Below are 9,243 nucleotides of genomic sequence, written 5' to 3'. Positions count from 1 at the left end.
ATGTGACAGGCAAGCAAACGGAGGTTCAAAGAGGCTACAGTTCATAACATTGATAAAAAGTCTGACTCCAAAAACCATTAGCCATTTTGCTAATTGTTAAATTTGGCAAATACCTCAAAACACTCTTAGCTGACCCTCCAGGGCACCTGGACTCCTGCCTGTTGGAAGAAGGGAAGAGATCTGACAAGTAAGTGGGTTTTTGTTGTTGTTGTTTCAGACTCCTGTATCCAACCCTTCACTATACACATGGGAAAACTGAGGCCCAGTGAGGTCAATGGATAATGGCTGCAAGGTCACCCAGTAAGGGAATGACAAAGGAGCAGACTCAGAATCTCCCAACTGTCCATGTGGACAGCTTCTACCATCAACACCCTGAGTGCAATAACCTCCATGGGCCAGCCAAATAGACAGCTTCCCATCACAGTCCCTGAAAACTCTCAGATCCAAGTGCAGAACAGAAGGTGGCTCGGGGAAGATGGACAGAGAAGCTGCTGCTGAGCCCCGTGGCTTATCTCTGCCCGCCTGCAGCTCTAGAAGATCTACTAATGGCATGTGTCCTTGAGGATGTCAGAGAGGAAGTACGGCTTGGTTGTGAGGGGAGGGCATTCGGGATGGGGACCAGAAGCCCAGGGAGGCTGGGACTTGCCAGGTTTACAGCAGGCTCCCACACTGTATCTTCCCAAGAAGCAGGAGGAGGTGAAGGTCCATGGTCCTCCAGTCTCCATCTTCCGGCACTGGGGTTATAAATACACAGTGCGCCTGGTGTTTTTTTTTTTTGTTGTTGTTTATATATACTTGTTTTCACATAGGGTCTTTCTGCAGATCCCTGGCTGGCCTGACCTTGTTGTGTAGACCAGGCTGGCCTTGAACCCACAGAGCTCCACCTGCCTCTGCCTCCTTAGTGCTGGCTTTAAAGGCGCACACCACTGTGCTTTGCGGGTACCCAGCTTTTTTATATGGGTTCTGGAGAGTGAATTCAGGTCCTCACGCTTGCACAGAACTTGCTTACGTGAATGATTTCCTTCGCCTTGTTTCTTCCCTTTGTAAAACAAAGAATAAGATTCAAGCTGCAGGCTCAGCCCAGAAGGTCGGGGTTAGAAGGGAAGCCAAGATATTTTGGTCTCTCATTTTGTAAATAACAAAACCGAGGCCAGAGAAGGGAAGGGATGGGCCCAAGGTCTGAAGCCCAGGGTGTCATAGACACAAAGTGAAACCTGGGCATGGAAGTTGACTCAGTGCTTTAGCAGTGGGGGAAGACTAATCTATCTCCTTTATCCCAGAATGCTTGCCCGGCACCAGCCACCATAGCCCCCCTCCCCCAAAGTATACACATCACTCATTTTATAGACAGAGGCTTGGTATGTTTTGAGATGTGACAAAGCTTGAATCAGGGCAGGGATTATGTCAAGGGACAGAAGCTAGGGAGGGCTGAGGAGGAGGTAGAGGGGAACAGGGGTGAGCGTGATATAGGGCTGTGATTCTCCAGCCACGAGCAGGAGGGATAACAGAAGGGACCGCCAGGGACCCTCCATGGCTAGAGAGAGCCCCAGCTGAATGGTAGTCCAGCTCCACCCCTCACCCCTCCTTCCTTAGTCTCTGCAGCTGGAACGATGGCTTGGTCAGGTCACGGTGGCTGGTGCTGCTACTTGGCAGAGGGGCCGCTAAGACAGGTAGCTCTAGTCCTCCCCACCACAGAGAGCAAGTAAAGCCTTCAGGAAGTCTCCAGAGGTGTCACCCTGGCAGGGCAGAGAAAGCAGATTTGTAAGAAAATACCCCAGCCTCCTAGTAGCCATCAGCCTAGAATCTGTCACCAACACAGTTGCTGTGCCAAGGCCAGAGAGACCTCTCCAGACACAGGCCCGGTACCCTAGGAACTGGCCATTTAGAATCTGACCCTGAAGAGCTACAGAGCATCGGCACTTCCTCTCCTTTGGAGAGCAGATTGGATCCCATCTGCCATCCCAGGTCTCCTGTCCATTCAGCCCTGCAGCTTCCCACTGAAGAGCCCGAGGCCTCCATCTTGTCACTCACAAAGTCAGGCAAATTCCTCAGCTCTTGATGCCTACTGTTATATGTCCATTATCTGAGAGCGAGCCACACTGCACCAAGGCTCAGGCCAGCAACACGCTGGTAAGCACCGCTTACTCTGATACACCACAGAGGTCTGTCTGTAGTCAGGAAGTCAGTCTCTCCCCACTGGCACCGATCCTCATTGAGAAGGGGCTCCTCTTATTTATAAAGCTTTTGTTTTTGGAGACAAGGGCTCACGTAGCACAGGTTGGTGTCAAAATCACTACAGAGTCAAGAATGATCTTGATCTATCACTACTTTGAGATTACAGGATGCTTGGCTATATTCTGAGCTGGGAAACAGCTCATTGGTAGTGTGCGTGCTTAGGATGCATGAAGCCCTAGCCTCAATTCAGAGCACGACATCAAATAAACAAATAAGAGCCTTCAAAGAGAGCCTAGGGATGTGGCTCAGTTAGACCTCTTGTTTGCCAAGCATGAAGTCCTGGATTTGATTCCTAGTCCTATAGGAACCAGGTATGGTGGCACACCCCTGTAAGCCCAGCCAATAGGGGGTGGAGGCAAGAGGAAGGCAGGTTCAACATCAGCTTGGGCTACAGAGAGACCTTAAGGCCAGCCTGGGCAACAGTGTCCCTGTCTCAAAATAAGAATTTTTTTTTCCTTTCTTGTTTTTGGCTTTCTGAGAAAGGGTTTCTCTATGTTGCTCTGGCTATCCTGGAAGTCACTCTTTTTTATTTTATTTTTTTTGATTTTTCGAGACAGGGTTTCTCCGTAGCTTTTGGTTCCTGTCCTGGAACTAGCTCTTGTAGACCAGGCTGGCCTCGAACTCACAGAGATCCGCCTGCCTCTGCCTCCCGAGTGCTGGGATTAAAGGTGTGCGCCACCACCTCCCGGCTGGAAGTCACTCTTGTAGATCAGAGTGAGTTGAGGCTAGCCTCAGACTCAGGGATCTGCCTTCCCTTGCATCCTGAGTGCTGGGATTAAGGCACGTACCACCATGCCTGGCTTAATGAGAGATTTCTTTCTTTCTTTCTTTTTTTTTTTTTTTTGGTTTTTCAAGACAGGGTTTCTCTGTGGTTTTGGAGCCTGTCCTAGAACTAGCTCTTGTAGACCAGGCTGGTCTCGAACTCACAGAGATCCGCCTGCCTCTGCCTCCCAAATGCTGGGATTAAAGGTGTGCGCCACCACCGCCCGGCAATGAGAGATTTCTTAAGCTCAGTGGTTCAGTGTTTTTTGAGACAGTGTTTCTCTGTGGCTTTGGAGCCTATCCTGGAACTCCCTCTGTACACCAGGCTGGCCTTGAACTCACAGAGATCCTCCTGCCTGTGCTTCCTAAGTGCTGGGATTAAAGGCGAAAGGCGTGCGCCACCATAGCCCGGCTGAGTTATATTCTTTAAAAAAGGTCAATTTTGTGGTATATAAGCTAAACTTTAGTATGGTTGGCAACACAGTTAGCGTTGGTAACCTGTTACCACCTGACCAGCCTGTAAACTATACTTTAATAAAACTACAAGAAGCAAAAACCCAGGGGCTGGACAGATGGTTCAGTAGTTAAAAACACTTGCTGCTCTTGCACAGGACCCACGTTTGGTTCCCAGCACCCATGGCAACTCACAACTCTCTTGCAATTCCAGTGGCAGGGAACCTGTCACCTTCTTCTGAATTTTATGGGCACCAGGCATGCCTCAGACATGTCTGTAGGCATGTAGGCAATCACGCACACATAAAATAAAAGAAATATTTTCATAGTGAAAACATGAGGCAGGTCTCCATTTAGCAGTTCCCTGGATCACACGGTAATCCAAGAACCCACTGAGCAGCCCTTCTCTTACCTCAATGGTCTGGTGTAGAGACTTGTCATATTTCTCAATGAATTCCCTCCGAATGTTTAGCAGATCTATCTCACTCCGGGAGACCATCACCCTGGTGAGGGTCTTCTCATCCGTGCCAGCACCCTGAGGGAGCCAAGAAGGAGAGATACACGGGGCATGAGGGAGAGGGAAAGCTAGGTCAACAGATGTCTGCCTGCCTGTTGCTTCTGCCCTCCCAAACTAGGGGGGGTTATTCCATCACTATCTTCCACAGACAACTTAAACTCCCTTGGCCAGACAGAGGTGCGGAGGGTCTGTGTGGGCTGAGCGGGCCCTGCTAAAGCCCACATTCTGCTGGAGCCTCAGGGCGTAACCTTGGGAACAGAGTCTTTGTGTCGTTGTGGTTCGGAGGCTGTATCCTTCCCCAAATTCATGCACTGCAGGCCTAGTCGCCAGTGCAGTGTTCAGAGCTAGAGATTTGGGGAAGTGGGTCTTAAGGTTTCCGACTTCCTCGACAGGTCAGTGCATTGATGCACACACAATCTGATGGTGTTGCTGGGAAGTGGCGAGGGTGAAGTAAGTCCTGGGGTGTCAGAGGATATTCTTTGTCCCTAGTACCTTCCTGCTCCAGGCTACCAGGAAGTGAGAAGCTCTGCTCTGCCATGTCCTCCTCCCTGACACCACATTCTACATCACCACAGGCTCAAAAGCAATGGACTAGAAAACTATGGATTGAAGCCTCGGAAACTGTGAGCCCAAATCCTTTTTTTTTCCTATCCTTTAATTTGATTTTCCTCCCAAATATTGTAGCATGGAGATGGAAAATTAATTACCATACCATTGTAATGGATTAAAATGATGTCATGTTGGATTAGGGCCCTAAACTCTCTGGGTGGCATCTAAGGGACACAGGCATACACATGAAGATGAAATCAGAGGCTGGAGTGATGCAGCCAAACCCAAGACACACAAGGGGTTTCTGGCAGCCCCCAGGAGGCAGGGGAAGAATGGGAAGGGTAAGATAGGAAAGAACTGGGCTGGAGAGATGGCTCAGAGGTTAAGAGCACTGACTGTTCTTACAGAGGTCCTGAGTTCAATTCCCAGCAACCACATGGTGGCTCACAGCCATCTATAATGAGATCTGGTGCCCTCTTCTGGCATGCAAGCATACAGGGAAGGAATGTTGTATACATAATAAATAAATAAATCTTTAAAAAAAAAAAGATAGGAAAGAACTGACCTTGCCGTTACCTTGATTTTAGAACTATCAGAGACTGCATTCATTCAGTTTGTGAAAATGTGTTACAGAAGTCTTAGAAACTGGCACAGGACCTGGAATATCCTCTCCTTCCAGCTCTGCCATTCATCAGGTATACAGATATGGGGCCAACTTTAACTGCCCTGTACTGCTCTTTGTTCTTCTAGGAAATAAGGGGGTTACCATGGGCCCATAGAACTCCTATGGTGTCAACTGTGGTTAGAGGTGGACACAAGGCTCCAGCCTTGGCATGTAGTGAGTTCTCAAGCATTTGGGATGAATCATTCTTTGATCTAGGGATCTATCTTGTATACAACAGGGTATATTAACATCCCTGGTCACTCCCACCAGATGCCAACAGCAAAACTCTTTTAAAATTTGGCAACCAGAAATTTGTCTGGATATCACAAATATCCCTGGGGGAGGGGCACAAAAATCACCCTTGACTAAGAAAGGCTATCTTTGGACCAAAGGTAGATGTTGATAAACAGCAAAGCAGGGAAACAGCAGCCTGAAGTCCTCATCTGGGGGATGGCGCACATCTGTGCCTGTAGGTTTGGGAAAGACAGTGCTCATAAACAGGTCAGATGCCATACCTTCATGGACTTGTACAGTTTGTCAGCAAAGAAGAGAGGCTTGTTCTTGACACTCTGAACTGTAGGGGAAGAGAGGAGAGAAGCAGGGAGTCTGGTCAGAGGCTGTGTGTTGCTCAGACCCTGGGCAGGGCTTGCCTCTGTCTACTGCAACCAACCTTCTGGGTCTGCAGATCATTGCTAACCTCCCACGCTCGAAGGTGTTTTACATCCCCTCCACAAGGCTTCTCCCTTTTTTTGTCCCTATGTTCATCTCTCACTCTGTCATGTGTTGCATGTTTCCTACAGTGAAGATGCTTGAAGCTGACTGAGGTTAGCAGAATATGTAAATGGAATTTAAGCTCTCAAGGATACTGAATGCAGGGCCACCAATTTTAAGTACATTAAAAACACGTGAAAAGATGGTTAAAAACTGAATTTCCGGGTCTGGAGAGAGAGCTTAGTGGATAAGGGCACTTTTTACTCTTCCAAAGGACTCAAGTTTTGTTCCTGTTATGTCCTTTGGGTCACTTACAACTGCCTATTAACTTCAGTCCCAGGAGCTATGACAACTTCTGGATTTCACAAGTTATCACACTATGTGGTACACACACACACACACACACACACACACACACACACACACACACATCACAAAAAATTACCTAAAACAAAACCAAAACCAAAACCCCCAAACACATGAGTTCTGGACTCCACTCTAGATCCTAGAGACATTCTGAGCGGGGGTGGGGTGTGTGTCTGGGGTTAACAACTTCCATGCCACTTGAGAACTGGGTAGAAAGACCAGTTTTCATATCCTGTCACAGAGCGCAGAAACTGAGGCAGGTCCTGTGTTCTGCCCGGGGACACACAACAATCAAGGGACAGTTCTTACTTAGCTCCCCAGCTTCCAGTCACTGTGCTGTCCTGCCTGTCTGGTGTCACTCTCGGTGATAAAGAGCCATTGTAAGCAACACCTCCATTTATCTAATCTAGAATACTTCTCCTCCACATTTCAGAATTCCTGAAATTCAAGATGCATTTTGTAGTTGACGGAATCTGAAAGCCTTCTATCGCCACCTGCTGGTACAATAAGGAATACATGGGAAGCAATATCATGCTTAGCTTTGTATGCACACATGGTCACACAGCAAGAAATGAGATCCGAAAGCGAAAGAGACCTTTTCCAAGTCAAGATCTTTGGGCTGTGAGCTGGCTCAGCAGGCTAATGTACTTGAAGCCAAGCCTAAGGACCTGAGTTCAATCCCCAGGACCCACATAGTAGAGAGAACCAAATCCCTAAAGTTTTCCTCTGACCTCCACATGCATGCTATGGTATGCACATACCTGTATACATGTATTTATGTGTACACACACAAAATAAATAATAACATGTACCAAAAAACTAAAAATCCCAGAGAAAGGAGGTAGCTCAGTGGCAGAATGTGGTATGAGAGAACACATTTAACATGTGCCCAGTGCATACATGCACTGTGGACCCTGAGAATGAATGCATTTACAAGCTATGCATTTATATCCTGTGAATCTCATGGACGTATATATGGTGTCTTGTGAGTGGTATCTCTCTCTCTCTCTCTCTCTCTCTCTCTCTCTCTCTCTCTCTATATATATATATATATATATATATATATATACACATTGATATAAATATATACACCACACACCACACACACACACACACACACACACACAAACACACACACTTCAATCCTGCAGAGCACTACCCTTCTCTGCTCTCCTGGTCCTTTCCATGGAAAGCCCCTTTTCTCACCCTGTCCCCAAAGCCTTGAAGATGTCCTCAGGCTGCCCCCCACAATCATACCTTGGCAGGGAGGAGATCTGAGACAGTGTTGAGTCCCAGGTAACATCAGCACAGGATGATGCTAAAGCTACATTCCTCTTGGGAACCTGCCTACCTTCCCAGGAATGCCCCAGCCCCTTCCCCTGGTGCCTGCCAATTACCGATGGCCACAAATGCGTCCTTGACATCCCCAGACATCTCCTTCTTGATGACGTGCTCTATGTCATAGTTGGTCATCTTGATGAACTCCTGGAAGACTGGCCAAGAGGAAAGAGGGGGAGGTGAACGCCAGCTGGGGGAGTCACCTGACCTATCTCATACATTGTTCATTGGGTAAGACTGGGGTGACAGGTAGGTTCTGGTCTCAGGGCTGTCCTAAAGCTTGGAGCCAACTAGGCTATATCAGCGCCTCCAGGTCTGGCCAATAGTCCCAGGTCTTGGGAGTTAGTTCTGTTATCCCAGCCTGATGTGTAAAAGGAACTATGCCCGGACCACCCCAGGTGGCCTTCCTCTCTGGGTTCCCTCTTATTCCTTGACAGGATGGGATGGCGCTTACTATATAATAATCAAAATGACAGGAGGCTCTGTGTGCCCTGCATAGGCTGACTACTTTATGTTTCTTGTAGGTTTGGTATCCTAGCAACCGTGGGAGGTACAACTAAAACCCCAATTCTTAGATAAGGGGATTAAGGCACAGAGACCCAGTCATCTGCTCAGCCACATAGCTAGTAAGTGGGGGACTGGAGTCAAGGCAACCGGTCATCAAGCCACAAGTAAATGAGTACTGAAAGATACTGAGCAGATACGTGCGAGACAGCAAAAGTCTCCGTGACAGGGGACTTCGGGATTGCCACTGCACACAGCTGTGGTTCTGTTCTGTGCCACCCTCACCCGTCTGCTTTGTCCCTGGCATCACCAATGGACCACGACAGCACACCTCAGCATCCTTAATACTGCACGTTTCTGAGGTGAAACTGGCTGGTCTTTCCTTATCCTAGGTATTCTACCTGCTTTGGTAAGGCGGGGAAGGGAGTTGGCTGAGGACAGGCTAGGGCTCTGGAGTCCCCTACCATTCTACCACTGGAGTGAGAAGAAAGAATTAGGCACTGAGCTGCTCTGCTCTTCACAGAGGGCTGGGAGGTTCAGGTCAGATTTGGGGCTCCCACTACCACACTGGAAGGGGTGGGGTTCCTGCAGGCTCACCTCTGCGGAGGTGGGGATAGCTACGGGTGCACAGGACTGTCATGAAGCGAGTCTCCAAGGATGTTTTGTCTCCGCTGGGAGTGTCTGCTATTTCCTGCAGAGCCCAGTTAGGGCAAGGATTGAGGGGGAGACATGAGAAGCCATGGTTAGTACCGACTGTCTCTGCTGAGGCTCAGAGCAGGAGGGGGCGGGGGAGGAGATTGAGGTTGGTCCCCTCTCTCCTCAACTCAAGCATAATGGTCATCCCATCCCTCTTTGAAGTCCTCAGGACCCAAAATGGGGCTGGAGGTGGGTACAGGGACTTGGTCCTCCTACCCAGTCACCAGACAATCCCTCTGTGGAGCATGGACACGTGTGTGAGCAAGCAAAACATGTCCTAGCCAGTTTCCCCCAGTTGGGGTCAAGGGCAAACAAATTTGTATTCTACCACAGAAGTTTCCACAAAGATGCCCTAGCCAGCTATGACCCTATTTGCATTCTCTTTTAAAAACTCACTTTTAAAATGAAGATGAGCCAGTTTACAGGCGGCAATCATTGCTGGTGATTA

At 48.5% G+C, this 9,243-nt stretch overlaps 1 protein-coding gene across 2 annotated transcripts in view; it reads right to left on the bottom strand.

The window, feature by feature from the left end:
- Positions 1-763: 763 nt before the first annotated feature.
- Anxa6 (annexin A6) overlaps positions 764-9,243 on the bottom strand; it is a 53,115-nt gene continuing 44,635 nt past the window's right edge. For both annotated transcript variants that reach the window (XM_075992564.1, XM_075992565.1), the window contains 5 exons: positions 8,697-8,790; positions 7,655-7,750; positions 5,696-5,754; positions 3,863-3,985; positions 764-1,736 (listed from right to left, as the gene is read on the bottom strand). In XM_075992564.1, the coding sequence (XP_075848679.1) occupies positions 1,677-1,736; positions 3,863-3,985; positions 5,696-5,754; positions 7,655-7,750; positions 8,697-8,790 (432 nt within the window). In that variant the 3' untranslated portion in view covers positions 764-1,676. The remainder of the gene's footprint in view (positions 1,737-3,862; positions 3,986-5,695; positions 5,755-7,654; positions 7,751-8,696; positions 8,791-9,243) is intronic.

The sequence above is a fragment of the Microtus pennsylvanicus genome, chromosome 11 (genome assembly GCF_037038515.1).
Source record: "Microtus pennsylvanicus isolate mMicPen1 chromosome 11, mMicPen1.hap1, whole genome shotgun sequence".
Lineage (NCBI taxonomy): Eukaryota > Metazoa > Chordata > Mammalia > Rodentia > Cricetidae > Microtus > Microtus pennsylvanicus.
Note: the sequence above shows the minus strand (reverse complement) of the source record. Positions and strands in the feature narration are given on the sequence as shown.